General features: G+C 38.9%; 1 protein-coding gene across 1 annotated transcript; it reads right to left on the reverse strand.

The window, feature by feature from the left end:
• Positions 1 to 3,418: 3,418 nt before the first annotated feature.
• LOC116188595 lies at positions 3,419 to 5,895 on the reverse strand. Its single transcript, XM_031518050.1, has one exon. It carries the CDS (start codon positions 5,710 to 5,712, stop codon positions 3,997 to 3,999), a length of 1,716 nt encoding a protein of 571 aa, XP_031373910.1. The 5' UTR covers positions 5,713 to 5,895; the 3' UTR covers positions 3,419 to 3,996.
• Between the last annotated feature and the right edge of the window lie 17,869 nt (positions 5,896 to 23,764).

Here is a 23,764-nt window from a genome sequence, read left to right on the forward strand (position 1 = left end):
CCAAATTGTGAAAAAAAAGTATTTCCAAGTATCTCTTTAGTTTACAGCTTATAATCATTAACTAGATAATAAGTTCACCCTAATTAATCAGTTACTTCATATACATTAACCTTAATATTGGCATTCACTAGCTAGCAATTGCACTGACCGTGGACCCGTGGATACCTTCACTTACTGGAATCATTATAGGAAAATGGACTTCTGACAACATTTTTTGGGACTTTGGTCTACGCTTTTAAATGTCAGGAAAAGTCCCGCAACGCTTTTGAGTTCAATCGGCATAAGTTTGACAACACTTTCAAGCGTCGACTTAGGCCTATCAATTTAATGGAGAGAATATCCTTGGTCAGTCTTTTGCCATCCAAAGCTAGTCAAATTAAAAAAAAAAAAAGGGAAAAAAAAAGAGGATAACATGTTGTCAACAGGCTGTTAGTGGTAAATTCATCAGTTTAGCATTAACAACCTGTTATTTAAGCTGTGAAGGAGACGGAAAGAAGTATGAAGATGAAGAAGAAGACAACCGCTGTCTTCCCTTCTTCTCCTCGACTTGAGAAAGAGAAAAAAAAAAAAAGAGACAGACGAAGATGAGGAGAGGTGACAGATTAGAGACATGGAGTTGATCGAAGGTGGTTGAAGTTGAGGAAGCAGATAGTGCTCGGCTGCTTGTTGCCACCATAGGGGAGAAAATGAGGAGATGAGCTCAGGCCGGGATTGTGCTAGGAGCTGAGGTCGTTGTGAGGAGCTAAGATAAGGGAAGACAGAGGCGAACAATCGCTATTGGTAGAGCTTAGCACGACAGTGCTGTAAGGGGGTGAGACGGTGACAAATTAGAACTTGGGGAGTGAGAGAAAGAGAGAAAAATAAAGAGCGTAAAACCTAGTGGCTTAGCTACGCACAAAGGTAGGGTCGTTGGTGAGGAAGGAGGAAGATCGGAGCAATGTTGTTGAGGTAGTGAAGGCTGCGGATGCTGTGAAGGAGCCAAGGGATGGGACTTCGCAACGTCCTTGTTGATCAGCTGAAGAGGGAGGTGAAACTACACAGACGTTAGGCTAAGCTTGCCGAAGATAGTGGGTAGGCCGTCGAAGTTACCACTGTCACCGGGATGAGCAGTTGGTGGCTGTTGGTCGGAATAAGAAGGAAGGGTGGCGGCGAAGGCTTTTCCAAGGAGAAGATAATGAGAAAGAGAGAGGTCAAGGGAAGGTAAAGGAAAAATTGGTGTGTTTGGTTTTAGAGTTAAGTAGAGTTGAATTTTGATTTTAATTGAGTTGTAATGATTGTGTTGTTGAATTATGAAAAAAAGTATGAAAAAGTAATGAATAGTTAAGAGAAAGTGATGATTGTATAATGATGTTATTATTGAATTGTTGAAAAAGTAATGAATAGTTGAGAGAATTTAGTATTAAAAATTGAATTGAGTATAATAAAATTTATATGGGTTTATATATGGGGCTCACCTTTTTGAATTGGAATAGTTAATTTTTATTGTGTAATGAGTAGAATTAAAGTTAGAGTTAAAATTTTAAAATCAAACTCTAAAACCAAACGAGTAATTATAGTCCGTTTGGTTTTAGGGTTGATTTTTAAAATTTTAATTATAACTTTAACTCTATTTACTACACAACAAAAATCAATAACATAATTATTACTTTTTTCCTTTTCTTCAATTTTTTTAATCATTAAATTCAATTTTTAATACTAGATTCTCTAAACTATTCATTACTTTTTCACACATTTTTTCATAATTCAATAATACAACCATTACAACCTAATTAAAATCAAAACTCAACTATACTTAACTCTAAAACTAAACACACTGTTAGTTTTCAAATTTTTGGTTAGGCGGGAAAGTTAACATTCATCATTTTAACTTTTTTTTTTCTTTTTGTTTATATTTTTCAATTTAAAGAATTTGGACGAAGTTTTAAGCATTGCCTAAGGTACTTCTTGGGCGACGGTTATAAAGGGTTACCTAAGGTATCCTATCAGCGACTCTTTATAAAAGGTCGCTTAAAAAATGAGTCGACCAAATTGACTTTAACTGTGCCTTTAGAGAGGTCGATCTAAGCCAACTCTTTAAAGCGTCGGCAAGGTATTTCTAATTGAAATTTACAATTTTTTATAAATGTTTTGGTGATGCTTTTAAAAGTATCATCTAAAGTCCCTAAAGGTTCGTAATCCGTTCCTATTTTTTTATTTTTATATATTTATTTTGCTTCGAATGATCCGTCCATGATATCCACTAAGTGTCACCATTACTTTCATATATATATATATATATATATATATATATAGCCTCCGAGGGGATTGAAAACCATAGAACAAATCTGACGGACTGGTTAGGGTGTCCCTCTGAAGATGGCAACGGCCTCTTGACCATAGCTCGCAGTTGGGACAGACAGGTCCTTATTACCTCACCAGCTAGCGGTAGCACACGAGAGATTCTTATGGGGCTATGAAATTTTAGGGGGACCCCGGAGGTGGGGGAAGAGCAATAAGACTGATAGATACATGAATAGATATACATTATTATAGCTATATACACACACATGCGTATGGAACAGCCAAAATGCACATGCTCCAGAACTAGAAGAGCAAGTGCACGTGCCATTATTCCCCCTCTACAGCTAATCGTGTCCTCGTTCCCTATCTCTGTGGTCTGCTGTCCCAAGAAAAGGCTCCTTCCTAACTACCGAAAAGAAAATCTCTCTGCACACGGCTAAAGTTACAAAAAAAAAAAAAAAAAAAAATTCTAACATGAGTCATATATTTGAAAAAAAATTCTAAAAAAAATTCGAAAAGTTGCCATATATTTGCTGCTACTGTTTCATCTGCCCTGCATACATTTGGGTCCAAGAGTCATTTTCCTGGAGGCGCGCGTGCTTTCCACGCATCAAGTTAAGGTGATGGGATAGAATCATAGAATGCAGGGCAGATCGATCTTGCATAAAGCAGCTACCTTGGAATCTTAGTCAGATAGAAGCTTCCAAGCGAGAGATGATAAGAGAAAAGGAAAGCAAAGGAAGAGCGAAGAAAGATTGACACCACCACAACCAAATCATGCCATGAAAACAAACAGCTAGCCAGAAGGAAAAAAATAAAAATACAGTGCAGGGATGGATGGGATGGACAGACATTAGGCATTAGCTAGCACATGCAATGCACTCATTAACACACAGATTGCGGACAGCGTTGGATTGGACACCCATCCTTTCCTTACTACTCATTACTATCATCTCCAAGACAAAGTACCCTCTTCTCCTTTCCCACCTTCATATTATATTGACCTATGTATATATGAACTGGTTAATTATATTTTATGAATCCATCCATCAATTATATATATATATATATATATGTATGTATATGTCTCGGTATTTATTTAGAGGAGAGAACAAATTTGCCATCAAAGAGGAGCAGGTAAAAGTAAGAAAACATCACCGTTGGTGGAAACTCTTGTCTCCTTATATATCCCACAGTAGTCAAGTCAACACATGCAAGCAAAGCAGAAGCTAATAATCTACTCACACCTCCTCCGATTTCCTTTTTTTTTTTTTTTTAATTTCTTTCTCCTACCAAAACAAATAAACGTCAACCCAGTTAGTTCACCAACCAAGATTCCATTGGCTCCAGCCTTTCCTCCAAGCATCTATCCCCTTGACACTGAGAGATCAGAAGTGACGCCTGCTTGCATGCCTATCTAACAATCATTGACAGATCTATGAAATGAAACCCACCAACAGAAAGAGGCGAACGAAAAAGAAAAGAAACAACTGTAAGTAACTAATGTACATGCATACATTCATACATACATACATTCCATATATATGTGAATATATATGTACACGAATATATACATACATGGGATAAGGATAAGATAGATGAATGATAATCTTCTCTTCAAATTACTGTACCATTGATATGGGTGTAAGTTGAAAATTAAAATCTCTGTGTCGGTCAGATTGAAGTCTAGATAGACCACGATCAATGCCATGCGAGTCAGGGTGTGGAGAACACGTTCCAGATATTTCCCCGCCTAATGCTTCCGTAGAGCTTCTTGGCGCCCTCTATATCCATATCGGCAAGCTTCTGCAAGTAGTCGCAGGCACCTGCAGCAGCCATCCGCTTCCTGCATTTCTTCGAATGGGTCAGCGAGGCCAATACCAAGATCGGGTATCTCTTATCCAGATTCAGGATGGAGGGATCCAGCAGCTGAACTGCACTCCTGACCCCGCCATCTTCCTTTCTGAACATCCTCCGATTGCCCGCGTACTGCAACAGGCTAGACAGCCCCTTTGCAGCTGCTTCCTTCTCCTCTATAGCCTTCCCGTCCAACATCTTGGCCAGCACATTGATGGACCCACACTCCCCAATTTCCTTCTTCGTTTTCGGGCTCAAAGCCAGCTCGTAAATGCACAGAGCAGCAGCCACCCTCACGCCCATGGCCCCACAGCTCAGAGCTGTGCAGAGCCGAGGGATGAACCCATCCGAGATCAAGACCTCCCCGATTGGCTGGTAGGATGCCAGCTGGGTCAGAAGCTCGATTGCTACTTCGAGTCCTCGATTGTCACTGGGAGAGGAATCCCAGTAATCCTTCAGACACTCGATCCCCTTCTCCCTGACCACCAGCAACTTCAGATTCTCATCGTTGGACACCAAATTATGTAGACACCCAAATGCATTCTCCTGGGCCAGAGCAGTCCCCGAAGCTGCGAGCCCCAGAAGCACCACGACCGCATTCTCCTCCACGAAATTCTCCCTGATCTCCCGAAATGCGGCCAGGTTTCTCAAGACCCCTGCTGCAAAAGCTTGGGAGCCGGGCGTGCCCGCCACGCATATCTCCAGCAGAGAGGAGATGCCGCCCCTGCACCCGATAGCCCACGCGTTTTCCTTGGAAAAGCTCAGAGCTCGGAGGGCGACACAGGCCTTCTCCCTGGCGAACCCGCTCCCTGATTCGAGGACCCGGAGGAGATGGTTCAGGAGAAGTAGCCCCTCGGCGATCAGCAGGTGCTTGCTGCTCTCCACTGTCGAGACTCTGGAGATGGCAGCCACGGCTTTCTCCTTGACCTCCAGATCAGAGCCCAAATCGAGCAGTTTGACGAGCACGGGGACGACCCCTTGCGCAACGGCGACCATCACGTTCTTATCATCCTCCTGGAGGAGACCCAGCAGGGAGTCCATAGCGGAGTTCTTGGAGTCATGGCCTCCAATCTGCAAGCGGGTAATGAGGTTCCTGGACTCGGCCCGGACTGCTTCCCTCTTGAAGGAGGAGGGAGAAGGGTTAGAGCTGGCGAGGGGGGCGGGGGCGGTGCACTGGAGGAGGACGCCGCTCTTGACGAGGACGCCGGCGTCGGCGATGTGGCGGTCAAGCCTAGTGAGGACGGAGTCGAGCTCGCTCTGGGTCTTGAGCTTGCCGGCAGGGAGGGACGGGGTCTGGCAAAGGTCAGCGAGGGAGAGGGCGTCGGAGAGGGTGTGGGAGAGGGAGCGAAGGAGGTCGAGGGAGAGGGGGTTGGAGGCGGAGAAGGGGAGGTGAGAGAACTCGGCGAGCAGGGATTGGAGATCGGAGAGCTTGGCCCTGACAAGCGACCATTTGGGCCTGAAGTGGTGGCACAGCGGGATCGCTGTCAGCAGAGAAGACAGGAGATCGATTGAGCCGCTGATTGGATCCGTCCCTCCTCCTCCTCCGCCTACTACTGCTACTGGCACTAATTTCATGGCTCGGCTAGTAGTCTACTATTATTATGTGTTGTGGCGGGTGTAATGATCACCCTTCCAGTTCTACTGTTCTACACAACCTCCTCCTCCTCCTCCTCCTCCTCCTCCTCCTATCTCATGTCTGTGTGTGTATTGCCTAGAGAGAGAAACCATCCAACTGGGGACAACTGACAATGCATCAAGAGGGAGGAGAGGAAAAATAAAATTAAAGAGTGAGAAATGGCGAGGAAAATGCCGGCGGGGCCTTCGAGAGACAAGAAACGCGAGGCCCTAGTGCGTGGTTCTCACGCGTATGGTTGTTGCCGCTACTCATTTACTGGGGCCTGGGCCAACAACCATCTAAAGCTTTAGTCCTGAAACTCTGCTTTCTCGCACTGCACCGCATCACAGAGAGAGAGAGAAAGAGAGCAGTCAAAGGTCAACCCGCTGACCAGTCGGCCTGAGCGGGATCAGACCGCGTCCAGTTGGACTCCTATTGGAGGAGGAGAAGGCCAGCCCCCCGGCCAGGAAAATAGAAGAGTAACTATCATTTTGGTCCTCGATTTTTGGGTCTTCGATCAAATTGGTCCCTAAAAAATTTTTGCCACCAAAATGGTCCTCCAATTTTCATTCCTGGTCCGATGTCTAACTGCCGTGATAGAAAACTTGAAGTGGCGATAACATTGCTCTCTTATTGGAAAATGACCACTAAAAGAGTGCCATGTCCCTTTGCAAAAAAATGAAGAAGAAGAAGAACAAAAAGGTATTGGAAAAATAAAAAATGGTGGGAGCTTTCTATCGGCCAACTCCCTCTCCGACGAGGTCTCTGGAGATACTATGGACCACTGGCGTTCTTGTCGGAGGGGTAGATGGCCGACCAAGAGCCCCCCCCAACCAACCAACCTGCCCTCCCTTGCTCTGTTTTCAGGGACCTAATTGGAGGGTGAGGTGGCCAACCGAGAGCCCCCAGCCAGTCTACCTCTCTCTGTTATTTTTTTCAATTTTTTGTTTTTATTTTGAATAACTTTTTATTTTTTCTTACGAAGGACGCGTGGTACTCTTCTATTGGTCCTTTTTGGATGAAATAACACTGTTAACGCCACATCAGCTTTTCCGTCACGGCAATTTGACATTGGACCATTTAATAGACATAATGAGAATTGGAGGACCATTTTAGTCACAAATTTTTCAAAGACCAAAATGAAAGTTTACTAAATCGACTCTTCTCTCCTTTTCATCGAAAATTTAATGAATATATACAAACATAATTTATATTATATATATATATATATAATAGCAAACTTTTAGGACCATTACTATTTTTTTCTCTTAAAATCGATATTTGAAATATATAATAAGTATAAAGTTTTTATAAGTAGGTATTAAAGAAATCATGTTTCCAATCGCATAAATTAACCTAACCATGATTTTCAATTATTTTAGTTATTATTAATTGTATATTTTTTGACAAAAAATTAGGTAAAATGCAATAATCTCCCTTGTGCTTTGAAAAAATAGCACTCAACCCCATTTATTGAGAAAATAGGGTGCTTAGCCCATTTGACTTATTTGATCAATGGAAAAAAATACTAATTGGGATCATCTCTTTTTAATATTTTCATTATAAGACCATCCAATCTTGTTTTTATGAAATAAAGCTCAAATTACATAAAATATTGGAATATGAAATTTCTATTTTTCAAAATATTTTTTTATTTGAGGAAAAAAAAAGCTTAAAGCTTCCAACAGAGTAGACAAATAAAGAGAACAAGGGACAGTGGGGGGCCAGCCATCGCCCAAATAGGGCATCTAAAAAATATTAGAAAAAAAAAATCGAAAAACCAAACTGAAACCATTCAAATATCCGAATTTTCGAAAATGAGTTTTGGTTGTGGTTTTCTTGAAAAAATTTTATTATAATTTGGTTTTTAGTTTACAGAGTTGAAAAATCGGAAAAAATCAAATCAAATTAAATTCGAGTATCGAGAAGCGCACTTATTGGGAGGAAAAATAATTTAATACTCGATTCCTCGAAATTACAAGAGCAATATCTCCCACAGTTTTATCTACCGAAAAAAAGTATAAGTTATTTATATTCACCCAAAAGGATATTAGTTGTTTATGATAGCTAATCAATAAGTAAAGTAGTCTATACATTTATTGAATTATAAACTCTCCAATATGTTATTTATTAGAAATTTTTTTGGGAGAAAAAGCAAGAAAAATGTTACTATGACGATCATAATATCATGCATGATTATGTCCGTGTCAATCATAATATTTCATAAAATACATTGTATAATCTCACCACGATGTGCTGAGTAACTCTGTTAAGACCATCCATAGACTTCCAATATATGCAAAAAATTACGTCAAATACTATCACACGTAGAAATAATCGCACCATAATAACCAAGTAACCCAGTTTATGCCATCCATAGACTCCAAACATATGCAAAAAAATTATGTAAAATATTATCATATGTAGAAAAATGACTGAGTATTTCATATCAAAAGAGAAAAAATCCAAAGCGCTTGAGTGATGGTGCGCTACTTCGGAATGGGTTTTTATAGGGGCATACTATATTAGGAAAACAAAACATCTAATAAAATGAACTTTCTATAATGTAAATATTAACAGAATATGGACAATAAATTAATAACATGCATTCAAAGTATCTGTGCGAGAAAAGTTCAATGGATTAGCTAAGACATAGACAGATAATGCAATTTTTTTATTAGAAATTAATTTTTTAAAAAGAACAAGAAACAATTAATCATGAGAGTTTGTAAAAAATGGTGTTTGATAAGCGCTTTTTGATTTTTATATATTATAATAGATATTAGGCAAATGCCCAATTGAAATGCGTGTCCGTCCCCACTACAGGTAGGTCGGCGATTATTGAATAAGATGCAAGAAAATGTACTTACTGGCAAGAGAGCTTTTTCTTTTCCTTTTTTTTTTTTAATTTTAAGAAATTTATGGTGCGTTTGATTTCAGAGTTAAAGTAATTTTGATTTTGATTGTGGAAAATGATAAATGAGATGGGATTATAAATTTGACTTGGGAAACGTGTGTTTTTATTGTGTAGTGTGTTGAGTTAAAGTTGGGAAATGTGTATTTTTGTTATATAGTGTGTTGAGTTAAAGTTAAAGTTAAAGTTAAAAAACTTTAACTTACAATCCAAACACCCCTTTAGCATCACAGTTAAGGAGGAATTCATTTATTTATCCGGTTTCAGATTTGAAATCCATTAGAGTTATCGGAGCGATTTTGACATGATTATCCCCTTAATGTGCCGTCAAGGTTCATGGAACCCTAGGGGATCAATTGTATAGGATCAATTGTGCGAAACCTGAACACTTCCAGATATATATATATATATATAAGAGCTCTTCTTTGGTAAATTTATTCACAGTGTGCGAATCATTTTCTTTCTCGTTCTTGGTCCAAAGGAATGCATGCGTACACGCGCAAAGTCCATATTTAAACAGAACTATAGGTAATCGACTAGAAGCAGGAGAAGAAGATTATCGAATCCAACTAGAGGGCCACACATTGACTTGCACGGCAATAACAAATTTGCTTTGCTTGTTGGTCCAGTGGGCTAGAAAGAAACCCACGCCAGGCCACGAATCAAAAAAATTATTTCGTCAAGCTTTCGGGTAATCATGTCAGTTTATGTAATAACTAATAGAGTACAATTGACATAATGATAAAACTACATAAAGATACAAAATTATGATACAGGTGTTTAGAAAAAAAAATTACACTAACTAGTTGGTGTTAAATTTCACCAAGCTTATGGGTTTAAGCTCAACTTTAACTCAAAAGTGCGATAGAATTTTGTTAGTGATATGTCCTAGAGTTGAATTTATGTATTTGAATAATTCTTTTTATGACAATAAAATTTATTCTATTATTCGTATATTATTTATATTTATTAGAATGAAGTCTTTAAGATATTTTGAATGCTTCATTCTTAAAGAGTTAAGAATATGAGTGACGGAGTAATTCAGTAAGAATATCTTTAAACTGTTCACGATCGTATGAGACTTAATCAGGCATTATTTCTCCGGATAGATCGTCACCTCTGCCTATATCCATGATTAGTATACAGATACTAATAAAGATAGAGTAGTGAGTCTCATGCTTTTTGATAACTGTTATCAGGACAAACATGTGAATGCTTATAGGATTAGTAGTCGAACGTGACACACATATAATCCTCATACGGTAATTTAATAATGTCAATGAATATTATCTAGATTGTATTAGTGTATACAGTTCTTAAACCTAAGATGGAACGCTATCTCATGTATAGATAATTAGAATTTACTATTGCTAATTTATTTGTACTTAGCATGAGTATTTGTCAGATAGTGGTTCTAGTTAGTTATACTTGGAGGTAAGTGTCCGATTAAGACTGGATTCACTAACCTGAGTAAACAAGGAAAATGGTCCTATGGATGTGAATTTTATTCTAGATCGAGAAATCATCGGCCGTGGTAGATAGATTTGAACATAACGAAGTTTCTGTTCAAGTTCTACAAATCTAAGAATGAAATCGGAGAATCCATATGATTAGTTGCAGGGTTTGACATTTACTGTAGCTCTAGCTAGATCGAGATCTTGTAGTGAAGGGACTCAATACTTGGCATATACGATCAGAGGTTCATCAGAATGTTTCAATTATACATTCGTCACCATTTGGATTGTCATGATATGCTGCTAGGAGTCATTCGTGAACTTTGGGAACCAACGGTATTTTGGGAATTATGCTTTTGGTTACAGAAAAAATTTATGGTAATGTCAAATGAGTTGATATTATAATTTCATTGCCATTTGGTGATGAAACTAGTTAGTCACACACATTAATGGTGTGTTTGGTTTTTAAAAAATTTTCAATTTTACTCAACTTAACTCCACTTATCTTCAATTCAATAACACAATCATTACGTTTTTCATTTTTTAAAATTTTTTTAACCATTCAATTTAATTTTAAATTTTAAAATTTTCTCAACTATTCATTACTTTTTTTCATAATTCAACAACACAATCATTACTTAATCATTACTTTTTCTCAACTATTCATTACTTTTTCACACTTTTTCTCATAATTCAACAATACAATCATTACAAACCAATTGAAACCAAAACTCAACTCAACTCAACTCAAAAACCAAACACATTCTAAGCATGTCTAAACTAAGAAAAAAATTAATTCTAATTAAGGAAGTTGATTAGGAATTAATTTTCGAACGAGGCTTGCAATGTGGTTGCAAGGGTGCTAGCACATCTTGAAATCGAGTTCAACATCAAGGATAAATCTAATTATGGAAATACGAAAGTTTCCTTATTTTGAGAGTTTCCATAAGTAGATTGTATGTTAATGGAAAGTCGTGTTAATAACTTGTTTGATATCTCTTTCTTACTACAGGGGCAAGTCATTGGATACTTAAAGCGTGATGACTTATCTGTGATTTATTAATTAATGTGGATTAATTAATAATTGCGATTGAGTCCCTGGGATTTTAGGTTAAAGATATATATAGATAGATCTTTCAATTAACCCTAGAGAGCAATCTATTGATAAGACCCGATATTAAGAGAGATTGAAATGAGGTTCGACCGTAAGGTTCCACAGCACAGCCGTACACTGTCCAAGGCTGATCGGAGTCATCTTCAGCTTCAGGTCGGCGTTTCGGTGTTGTCCTTGACGTCCTTAAAATGATCATTTCCTTCCGTGATGATTATGTTTGAGATTGGTGACCTAGATCGAAGTGTACGGGTCGAGAGGAACCTATACTCGGCGGAGATGCGCTCGTGTGGACAAGCTAGAGATCGGACATTTGGACGGTTAATTTGATCGACTTGAATCGACAAGATTAGTATAAAGTTCTTAACTTTTCTAGTGGATTCGATAAGTGATGTTATCTATTCGTTAGAAGGTGATTCTTATGTCAAGATGTGATCTTGAAGTTTTTGATTAAACGAGCACGCAATAAAAAATTAATTTTTATCGAATTTAAACTTTTCGCTGTGCACGTGCTCGATTTTCTAACATATTTAACACGGTATCAGAGCCCAGGTTGCGCACCAGTGTGGGTATGTACACCACGCCTAGTTCGACTGTGGAACTCGTGGCAAGTGAAGTTCGAGTTCGGATGTGGAAGCCTGGCTCGTAGTAGGTTGACCCCTCTCGCTCGAGTGTGGAAAAGGAAGTCCATCTCGAGGTGTTAAGGCCTGAGTCTGAAAGTGAGGAAAAATCTGATTGGAGGTAAGTTGTTGAAGGAGGGTGGTAAGGTTCACGTGGCACGTATAGGTAAACGGTGAAAAAAGATCACATTGTGCTACGTGGGGGGTGTTGAGAAAGTCAAAAGGAAAAAGTCCCATACTGGCTGTCAGCACCCCATTTTGGCTCACCTTTCCAAACAACAATATTAGCAATGGTTCAAGCCACAACTTGAGCAGAATACAGAAAAACGACTTAACAGAGCAGAAATTACTATTCATCCTCAAGTCGGCAAAATTGAGCAGAAAACATACACACATGACAGAAGGACTCTAGGAGTCACCAAAGGGTAACATAGTGGCTAGAGAGCTCAACAACGTCCAAAACCGGCATTTTCAGTGTACCACATAGATGATTCTATTTTCCGATAGTTCGCTCGATCATCGGAAGATAGCCAATATTGGACTCCAAAAATCCACTCCAATGCCAAACAGATGAAAAGTGTCCCTAAAGGCATTTTGCAAATCATCTGCTCTATACAGAACAACTTTCTGTATACAGACAACTTTTCAGTGGAAGTCCAAAAATGCCGGTTTCTCGGAGAAAAGTTAATTCCAAATATCAGATGCGGCCACGCCCCACAATCATACAGAGCACCATACAAACACCATGAATGACTTCCGAGCAACAAAACGGGCATACCCCTCTTCGGAAGAGCATAACCGGAGACTGGTCTGATGGAATTACGGCAAACAAAGTTCACACTATATTGTCCTGAAAACTCCAGCGGACATTTGCAATTGGGCGAAACAGACAGTAAAACCCTTCTCGGTTTCCCGAGTAACCTCCGAGGAGCACAAAAGACCATTTTCAGTGGAAATCCATATCCGGAGGTCCTCTTTGGGGAAACTTGACGCCGGATGGTTGGCAATTCCAGAGCCGCTTATCTCAACGCTCAATGTGGAATCGTCGGAATGAATCACACAACTCATCTAAACCCCTCGAGCAGTACTGTAAGGGTCTTAGATGTACTTTTCATATCCTTAGAAGCCCAATCTCGGCGAACAGAGATCACAGTAATCTCCGGATCGCCCAAGAAACTCAGAAAGCAATCTGAGAAATCCAGTTTCGGCCTCTTAGGACATCTCCGGCTCCATATTTGCATTTATCGGCTTAAGGGACAAGTGCCCACGTAATTTGACAATTTGTGTCAAAATGATCGACGTGGGATACAGATACAAGATATGTTGTCAGAAGTGGATAACCTCGCTCTGAATGCGTAAAAGGAGAAAAACCGGCTTTCGAGTCTCATACAGATATTTGGCAATTCCTCACGGAAAATGTCAATCTCGGACTCATTAAATCCGTTTCCTCGCGTATATCGATAATTCGACGTTCAATTCAAACCACGAACTTCGAATGCGCGATCAATCGAGACTCGAGCTTTTTCCCGGTTTCTCCTCTTCGGTCGTGGGACCCACGGACTACCCAAAATGAGTCACCCCTTTGCTCTAGAAGCTTCCTCTTCTTCTTCAATGCAAGAAGCCAACTTGCATTCTTAGCCAAAATATCCAAAGAGTTTGAAGACAACACTCCAACTCTTCTTCAATGCCATTTAATGCTTTGATCCCTTCTTCATTAATGCAAATGGAAGAGGATAGGGCTAGATATTTCCTTAAGCAAACCGTCCATCCTAAGCATGCCCACTAATGATGCTTTGTTTCACTAATTGTGTCATTAGTTTTGCCTATAAATGGCCCAAAAGTGATTAAGATAATCACTTCTCCTCTTGCACACTCTCTCCAAGCTTTCTCCCTCAAGAAAAGCTCTAAACTCCATAGCCAAAACCAGCAAGCTTCAACACTTCAAAACCAAGAGAGAAAAACCGAAGAAAACTTTGAGTTTCTTAAGTCGGAAGCCGATGTTCATCATCCCGACTTAACTTCAAAAATTCTCAAACTCCATGGACCATATGTTTTGGACCCATGGAGTTCATTGGTGAAGTTGGTTTTTCCATTTGAAGTCTTTAAATTATTGTTTCAGGTCAAATAGTGCATTTCAGGTGAAATCGCTACTCTCGGGTGAATAGTGACACGCCAGCGCCAGCCGCGCGCTCGCCGGCGCCAGTCGCGCGCACGCCTGCGCACGCCCACGCGTCCCGCGCGCACGCCTGCACTTCCGCGAGCCTGCCTGCGCCCCCGCGCACGCCCGCGCGCCTCCCGTGCACTCCAGCCGCACGCCCCGTGCACCTAGCTCCCCGAACGTGCATGCCCTTGCACCCGAGCACTCTTCCAAGCGTTCAACCGAGTCACCCGACTCTCGAACACTTCCCCGACTCTTTCCTCGTATCCCGAGGCTAGGTAAATCACTCTTGACTTAGAGGAGTTAGGGCTCTTTATATTATTTGCATGGCTAATGGAGTAATATGGCGTTTTATGCATGTTTAACTTGCAAGACTTAATTTTTATACACTTTCTTGTTATATTATGCATGTTCATCATCATATAACATGTTAGCATGTCGGGAAACGTTTGGATCGACCCTCGGAAGACCTTCCCGACCCGAAATAAGCAAAAGAGCTCTCGGGTTTGCCTCAAAAAGAGGTGACCGAGGCTTGGCTTGCTTTCCTCGGGTTAAGATCGGCCTTCTTAGCCCGATCCAAGCTTGATTCCCGAGTTTTCTCGTGTTTTCTTACCTGCATGAAGTCGGTATTGTTTTATCGATTCCTTAAATAACTTGTTTGTGCATGTTTCCATGTTCGAATACGTTATTCAAATCATGGCAATACTGACTTTCGTTTAATCGTGTCGTTTATCATGTCTGTCATTTAAGCATGCGAGAAATGATTCGAAACGAGACGGGGAAACCTCGTGGAACCCCATTCGGGCCATGAGACCTCTCGGCTATCTCCAAGGAGAAGTAACCGAGAGCCTCTTAGACTCGTACGGGTTGCATGAGGCTTCCTCTTCCCGTTTTGAGTCCGTTCTCGGCTTTCGTGTAATTTGCAATTTACATTATCGTCGCAATATCGCATGAAAATGTCTTTTCAAACAAAGCATGCATGGATTCGGGTATCGATGACTCATTCGGGTCCATTCGGTTACGAGGGTAGTTTCGGTCATTGGACAAAATTATCCTCGATCCTTATGGAATCGTCTTGGTCTTCGAGTCGCGAATCGTTTTCACAATTAATGCATTCGGCTCAACCCTTAAGCATTAATTCCACAAACGGGTCAATCGGGACGCTCACATGATTAAACCCACTTCACACTGATAAAGTTTACACGAATTGGCCATTAATTGATAACTCGCGTCGATGAGTTGTCAAATGACGTTGGTGCCCTTTTCAAACTTATCAATTTCAAAACCCGAAACACGCGGTCCGATGTAGCATGGACGTCTAAAAAGGGCTTCTGTGTTTCAACTTGAGTTTTTACCTGATTCCAAGTAACTCAGGTTAGGATACATAAGATCTTTCTAGATCACTTCCGGGCAGATCGACTGGTTCTTTGGCTTTTTCGGGATTCTTGCACAACCCTGGAAGATCCATGGAATTGGTCGACACCGGCTACAGGCCGAGATGGCCCGCACTGCGATGTTTTCCCTTTTCCGAAAACAAATTTCAAATAAAGGGCAAAATCGTCTTTTCACAATTCAGCGACACCCTTAAGGTTAGCATGACAGAAACACTACAGTACGGGATAAGAACGGGCTACCTGTTCAGATGCAGGTTCATCTGCATAGCCTTTTCTTATCTAACCGATGAGTTTCTGTCATCCTAACATAGACTCGGGTAACTAGAACGGTTATCTCTGTCAGAAAACATGCAAAATGCTGATTAACCTTTCACTCGACCTAACCAAACACTAGATAATGGTTAGGAGGAATTCTAGATTCCAAATCTAGAGTCAAAATACAAGTTTGGATCAATTCAGTGGTAATTCAGTGTCGCAATACTGAATCACTATAAAAGCAATCCACACACATGAGATTCGATTCCCTTTTCCAAATTTCCAACAAAAGCAGAATACTAAAACATTGGCACTTGTTTGATTGCTTAGCATATGGCATTTGCTTGCAAAAACACCCTTGGATTAATAAACTTGTTAAAACACGTACACTCGATAATAACAAAACCCCTTGTCTGTTATTAACATGTTGCGTGTTATCTTTCCGCACCTGTTTGCCATGCGGGTCGAGCCTGATCCATAGGCCGAATAATATTAGGGTTCAACACCCTAATCATCGATCACAGGGTCCAACGCCCCAATCAACACTCACAGGGTCCAACGCCCTATTCAGTGAGCGCGTCCATTGAATTTCAGTTCTTCGGTCTTTTCCCTAAACTCACGGTGAGTGAGAGTGGAATAATAACCGAACGTGAGTCGACTGGAATTCGGCCATTTGTAATTTGTATTTATTGTTTTCGAGAGCATTGTAAGGACTTTTATTTTGTACATTTTGTTCTGTAAGAATTCCAGTCGGTGAGCGAACGGTCCGAGAGTCGAATTAATCGAATCGGTTTAATGCTTGCTCAAAGGAAAATAAGCCCAAGAACTCGCGGTTTTGGTTCACGCAGGGATTCAACCTCCATGGTTAGATGAACTGTAACGCAAGATTGTGAACCAACTCCCCGACATAAGGGTTTAATTCTCTCTCGGCTTCTCAACCGACATCGTTTAGTTCACCGAATTTTCGGTGTCAAAACGTGCGAGCCGAGTGCAGCTTAATTCATGCGGTAAATCATAAAACATGCAAGCCTAGCAAACCAGAGTACCGAAAGGGCGTGCGGGATATAGGCCCGCAAGTAACATGAATCCCCGAACACAGATTTTCCGGTTCCGCACAGACCAATGCCTTAACAACAACTAGGGGTTCCATACCCCTAGACCCGGGTAACTTATCCGCCCTCGACCTTCGGGTCGTAAAATGATAAGTGGCGACTCCTTCTCTCACGCGTGTCCGTCACGCGTCCCCACGGGAAGGTGGACACTCCCAAGCCGCGCGAACCAAAAGAGCGCAATGCGGGCCCCGACGAGAGTCCACATTCGAGTCCGTACACTGGCAAGGAAAAATGAAACATAAGGAGTTTATATGAATTGGGTCTCACAACTTGATAGTTCGAGCTTTTGAGATAAAGATGAACCCCAAGTCTACGTAAGCCCAGAGGGATTTAACACGATACCAAAACCTAGGTTGTGCACCCCTGTGAGGACTTACTGTTAGTTATATGCCTTAGAGCCGATATATGTAATTGGATAATTTCTATTTATAGTAATGATATTTATTTTGTTATTCATAAATCGTTTATACTTAATAGACTAAGTCCATAAGATACTTGGCAGATGTTTTATTCTCAAAAGGCTGAGAATATGAGTGACGAAGTATTTTGGTGCATGTTTCTTTAAATTGTTTACGGTTGTAAGAATCTTAGTTAGGTATTATCATTCCGAATAAACTATCACCTATGTCTGTAACCATGATTAGTATAGAGATGCTAATAAAGATAAAGTAGTGAATCTCACGCTATTCAATATTTGATATTGAGACATGCATGTGAATACTTATAGAGATAAGTGAGTCGAACTGTGGCGCATATAATATTCAATTGGTACTTTACTGTGGTTGATGAATATTATTTAGACCATATTAGTGCATATAGTCCTTAGACCTGAGATGACATCGTTATTTCATACATGGGTAATTAGGATTTGCTCCTGCTTATATACTTGTGCTAAGTATGGGTATTCGGCAAGCACTTGTTCTAATTAGTTGTGTGTGGAGGAAGGTGTTTAGTCGAGATAGAATTCATTGACTTGAGTAAACGGGGAAAAGATCCTATGCGTTTAGATTCTATTCTTGATTAGGAAATTGTTGGCCAAGGTAGTTGGACTTATATAAAAAAGAGTTTCTAATTTAATTATTGATCTATGAATAGAAGCTCAGAGATTCCATATGGTCGGCTGGCTATAGGGTTTGATATTAACCATGACCCTGGCTAAATTGAAATCTACAATGAAGGGACTCAAGTGCATAGTATATATATGGTCACAAGTTCATCAGAATATCCTAATCACACATTTGTTACTATTTGGATTATCATGATATGTTGCTAGGCGTTACTCATGATCTTTGAGAGCCAAAGGCATTTTGGAAATTATGCTTTAAAGGAGTTTCCAATAATGTCAAGGTGGTCGAAGTTATAGTTTCATTGTCATTTAGTGATGAACCTAATTATTCACACATAATAGAACGTGTTTGAGCCAAGTAGCAATTGATTCTAATTAAAGACAACCAAATATTAATCAATTATCGGATTAGACTTGCAACGTGATTGCAGGGGTATTAGTACATCCCGAAGTCAAATCCAACATTGAGGTGAACTTGTTTAAGGAATTATTATATTCAATACAATAGTATCTTAAAATGGTCAGTTACTATATATAGAGTGTCTATATATTAGTAAGTGCATTACAGTTTTTCTCTTTTAGAACTAATGTGAGTTACAAGATAATTTGCGGGATAATTTTAGAAACTACTCAAGTCACTGGGACTTATTTGCGAATAATTAATTGTGAATTAATTATAATTGCTAATTATCCTAAGGACTATTTGAAAAATATATAAACATATAATAGATATATGTGTGATATATATAAGATTATGGTCAAATCTGTGATAGGATTCATTCACGGCCAAAAGAGAAAGGGATAGAGGAGAGATGTGCAACTTAACCAAAAACAGTCGTACATTCTTGCTCATGGCCAATAGGAGTAGATCGGATCTTCACGTGACCGCCCGTTGCACGCGGAGTTCACCGCCCGTTCCATCTTTGCTCGAGAGCATGGTTCGATCGTGTGGGTGACTCTTGGAGACTAGTTTAAGTCGAGAAGGAACAACCCCTTGGCAATTGACACGTTCGTGTGAATGAGCTAGATGTCGAACATTTGGGCGGCTTCAACTGATTATTCGAGAAAGCGATTACTTGGCGATCTTGCGGGAATTTTGCGAACGAGATAACTATCGATAAACTCTTGTAAGATTGTGAAGTTAGTATTATTTAATTCGTGGTAAAGTGATACCATGAATTCGGAATAAGATTTCGGATGTCAATCATCCTGTATGTATGAATGAACATAATTTTAATTTATCGTTTATTTTGCTTCCGCCATGTTTTTTGTATCGTTTTCTAACACTTACACCACGCCATGCTCAAGTGTGGAACTCATGACTAGTGAAGTCTGAGTTTGGAAGCAGAAGCCCAGCTTGTAGTTGGTTTGATCCCCCTTGCCCGAGTGTAGAAGAGGAAGCCCACCTCAAGGTGGTGAATGCCCAAGTTCGAAAGAGATGGGAGTTCAGCTCGAGGTAAGTTATTGAAGGCAAGTGTCTACGTGTTCACGTGGTATGTGTAAGTAAAAGAGTGAGAAAGACCACACGGTGTAATGTGAGGGCAGCTGTTAAGATTTAGAATCTCACATGAAAAAACTAAGAAGACTCAAATGGATTTATAAGAGATTGGGTACCATAACCTATAAGCTCGAACTTTTGAGTTAAAGTTGAGTTCAAATCCATGTAAGCATGGTGAAATTTAACATGGTATCTAAGCATGAGCGCTCGTGTAGGGACGTGCACCGCGCTCGGCCTAAGTGTGGAATTCGTGGCAAATGAAGTCCAATTTCGGATATGGAAGCCCGACTTGCAATAGGTTGACCCCACTCGCTTGAGTATGGAAGAGGAAGTCCACCTCGAGGTGTTAAGGCCCAATCCAGAAAATTGGAGAAGCCTTGTTTGAGGTAAGTTGATGAGGGTCGGTGGTTGCGATTCACGTGACACATATAGGCAAACGGTGAAAAAGACCATACGGTGTCAGGTGAGGGCGGCGAAATTTGATAGTTAGCACTCCCGCGTTGCGTGATAAATTTTTATTAATTTTCATAATTAAATAATTAACATATATGATATATAAATGGATATAGATATAAAGAAATAATTTGTAAAAATCATATATTTATCAAATAGACATAATCAATACAACAAAATATGAAAATAACTAAATATTTTCGAACTAATATATAATCTAACCACATGATTATATGCGATATCATATATATAGAGAATCAAAGATTATGTAATATGAACCCAATGATTGGCCTGTGTAGTTAGGGGACTTATTTCATGGGTTTGCAGAGAATTCGTTGTGAGTTGCAATGATTAGTGAGAAGGAGTCCAAATAACCATCACTATAGAAGAATGTATATCGCAATATTCATTAATGCAACTAAAAATGGGAGATTTAGAGTGTTGAAAAATTATCATTAATAAAAAAAATGTAAAGTGATGAACTTTTACTTCGTATATATAGAACAGTTGGTATATCGAACTTGAAAAATATCACAAAAATTAAGGAGCCCTTTCAAAATATCGAGAAATAGTTTAATTTTTCAAAACGATAACTATACATACAAATAATATGAATGGTAATCAAAATACGTCGAATATTGACAGAAATAAAATATAGTAAAATTCATTGAACTAAAATTGAAATATCAATTAACCGTGAAACTGGGAGTTATCGAATTGATTGATTTGAGCAAGTCATTACATTTTACCAAGAACTGAGAGTTATCAAATAACGCTCCCACATCCCGCTATTTGACTTTTTTATATTATATATAGATTAATATGTCATGTATAAAAGCTTACGTTTCTTTTGTTGAACTTCACTTGAATTTTTAATATTTTTAACTAGAAAACCATGATGATCACAGTATAATAGATTTTAAGTAGCCACGACAAATTTTTAAGTGGCATCTTGCAGTGCACATGTTTGAAATTCATTAAAAGCAATCTTGGTCACGGTCAAATCAATTCCCAACGAGAATTAGTTTCACTCATTATGCTTGAATAACTTGTATTTCATAAAAAAAAAAAGGGGGACATTTTTGGCTTCACAGGTTAAAAAGAAGCTAGTTAAACTAGTGATCAATTGAAATATATTTATAATACTTAAATAGAAATATTACTAATGTAGGTTTGTTAAGGTGGTTTAGCGCATGTTCTCTTAATTAAGGTCTCAAGTTTGAGTATTGCAAATGGACAAAATCCACTTTCCTCAAGTTGAAATCTTGTGAATTGAGAAAATTCACAATTGAGATAATCATATTCCTCAGTGAGCTAACTTGACTAGAACCTGAATTAGTAGAATTTGGATTTGGATTCGAAGCAGGTTTAAACTGAGGGAAAAAAATAAATTTAATTAATTATGAAAGTGTTAAAATTGGAAAAAAAAACTAAAGTTAAAAAAAAAAAGTTGGTTGCATATGGGAAAAATCCACCCACTTACCGCCACCATCCCTCCTTAAATAATAGTTTTAGATGTCTTTATAGATACTAATCATCTCTATTTTTATGATGTAGAAAGTTATATGTTGCTCTTATTTTGACTTGGCATTTCTTTAATGACAGTCGACACTCGCGTTGCGCAAGAGATATAAATTAATCAAAGTTATATTAAAATATTCCTAGGAAAAAATTATATTAAAATGAAATAAGAAAGAAAATGAAGCGTGGGAATTGAAGAGAAACCTAGAAAAGAAGTGAAAGAAAAAGTGAGACAAATGCGAATGGAGAGGAAATAGGGAAAGAGTGATAGGTACAAGTATTTTTACTATTTTGTCCCTAAAGTTTTGTAATGTACAAGCGACACCCCATGCATTTTAAATAAAACGACCTACCACCCCCATTTTGCATATGTCGCAGCTGAATTACCACCAATTGGACCATTAAATTGACGTGGCATTGGTAATATTGCTATTTATTTTGCAAAAAATAAAAATATTATAAAAAAATAACTCAAAAAAAGAAACATTTAGATAGGTGAATGGAAGGGGTTTCCTGCCAGCTGCCAACTATCCCCATCTCGATTGGATTGCTAGAGGCCCAATAGGCCTCTAGCTACTGCGCCTGAAGGGGGTTGATGGCCGACGAAGATCACTCAGCCCAATCTTGTTCCCTCATTTTTTCGTTAATTATGTCAATTTGGTTCCTCACTACGTCAATTGATCATTTCACTACATTATTTTCGTCCCTCACTATGTCAATTAAGTCACTTCTCAGTCAGCCGTTAGTTTGCAGCGAAAATGCGTAATAGCATCAAATAGGTCTTTTTGCCCAAATTTTTTCCTTGATTTTCTTTTCATTTTACGATTTTCTTTTTCCTTTTCAATTTCTTCCTTTTTAGTTACATGAACAAAGGGGGAATTTTGCTGGCAAGGGAGCCCCACCTAGAGCTCCAATCACTCCAAGCCCCGTGTCCCGCCAGAGATGACCTTGCCTGGTGAAGCCCCTATTGTAGTTTCCCCACTTTGTTCCCTCTCACTCGGGTGAGAGCTCACCGCTCCCCTCTCACCTTTTCCAATAATAAAAAAAAAAACCAACCCAATCCTCTCACTCGAGTGAGAGCTCACCCCTCTCTGTTATTGTTTATTATGTTGCTTGTTCTCTGGGCTTGGTTAATAAGGGACTGTATTGTTGACCCTATGGTCAATAGTCATGTTGTAGTTGGTTGTTTCCCAGCTGGTTATGTGGCCGACATTGTCTTAGTGGGTAGTTTATTGGCTAGCTTCGTGGTCGGCAGTTTGAGAGTCGTGATGGCCAGTGGCCTAGTCGACTCCTCGTTCTAAATTATAGTTTCTCTTAATAAAATATTGTCGTTCCAAAAAAAAAAAATCACCCCCAACCCTACACCCCTCCTTTCCCAATAAATAAATAATAAAAAAAACCAACCAGATCAACTATGTTCTTTCTCACTTAAAACCAAAATTAGAAGAAAGTGGAAGAAGTAGAAATTCAAGAAAAGGGGGGTCGAAAGACCTATTTGGTAATAAAACCAATAGTTATGATAGTAAGGATTTTATTGATGTTTATGAGTAGTGACTAGTGAGTGATGATGTAGTGAATGACAAAATTAAAATAGTGACAGACCAAATTGATATTGTGAAGGTCCAAATTGATGCATGACTAATTCAATAATATTCTCAATAATCATACATGATCCATGCTCTCCATCATTAATAATAGACGCATAAATATAATTTATCAAACATCAATTTAAAATACTATAAATGTTCGATTCAGTATATTTTTAAATATACCGCATAAAATATTTAATTTAGATTTTTTTTCAAAACATTCTATGATAATGCTGTATTTCTTTAACATCCAAAAGACTTTCTGGTATTGTTATCACACATCAAAATCTCCTCAGCCCCCAAGAAGCCTCTTCCCCTAATCTCCTTTGCGTCACTTGCACCTTCTTTCTCTTTTCCCCGTTGCCAATTGAATTATCTATTTATGTCCTCAGTTTCCCAAATAATATTTAGTCTTTATTATTATTCTATTATTACAAGTTATTAAAGTTAACTCCTTCCATCAGTAGTTCCATTTACGCAATATGGGTCTTTCAAATAAGCCTTTAGGCATATCTTTAATCGTTATTGACCTTATTAGTTATTAAAGTTAACTCCTAAGGAGTTCCATCTACGCAATAAGAGCCTTCCAAATAAGCATTTTGGGCATATCTTTAATTATTATTGACCAACTCTTCAAATTTCTACTATATAATATTTGTATAGATTCTAAAGGCAATTGCTCAAGTGAAAAAATGATGAATGGTATAAATTCATTCATGCTCTTGAATGCTCGTGTAAAGGCATTTTTTTTTTTAAAGTTAGTATTCCATTCATTCATTCATTCAATATTTACAGAGGTACACACTTATCCAACACCAAATTGCCAAGAAAATTGAATTTTAATAATATGCTATTTTGATCATTTCT

The sequence above is a fragment of the Punica granatum genome, chromosome 8 (genome assembly GCF_007655135.1).
Source record: "Punica granatum isolate Tunisia-2019 chromosome 8, ASM765513v2, whole genome shotgun sequence".
Classification (NCBI taxonomy): Eukaryota; Viridiplantae; Streptophyta; class Magnoliopsida; order Myrtales; family Lythraceae; genus Punica; species Punica granatum.

Coding starts and splice junctions, on each gene's coding strand:
- LOC116188595 (XM_031518050.1), bottom strand. CDS start 5,712: ATGAAATTAGTGCCAGTAGCAGTAGTAGGCGGAGGAGGAGGAGGGACG.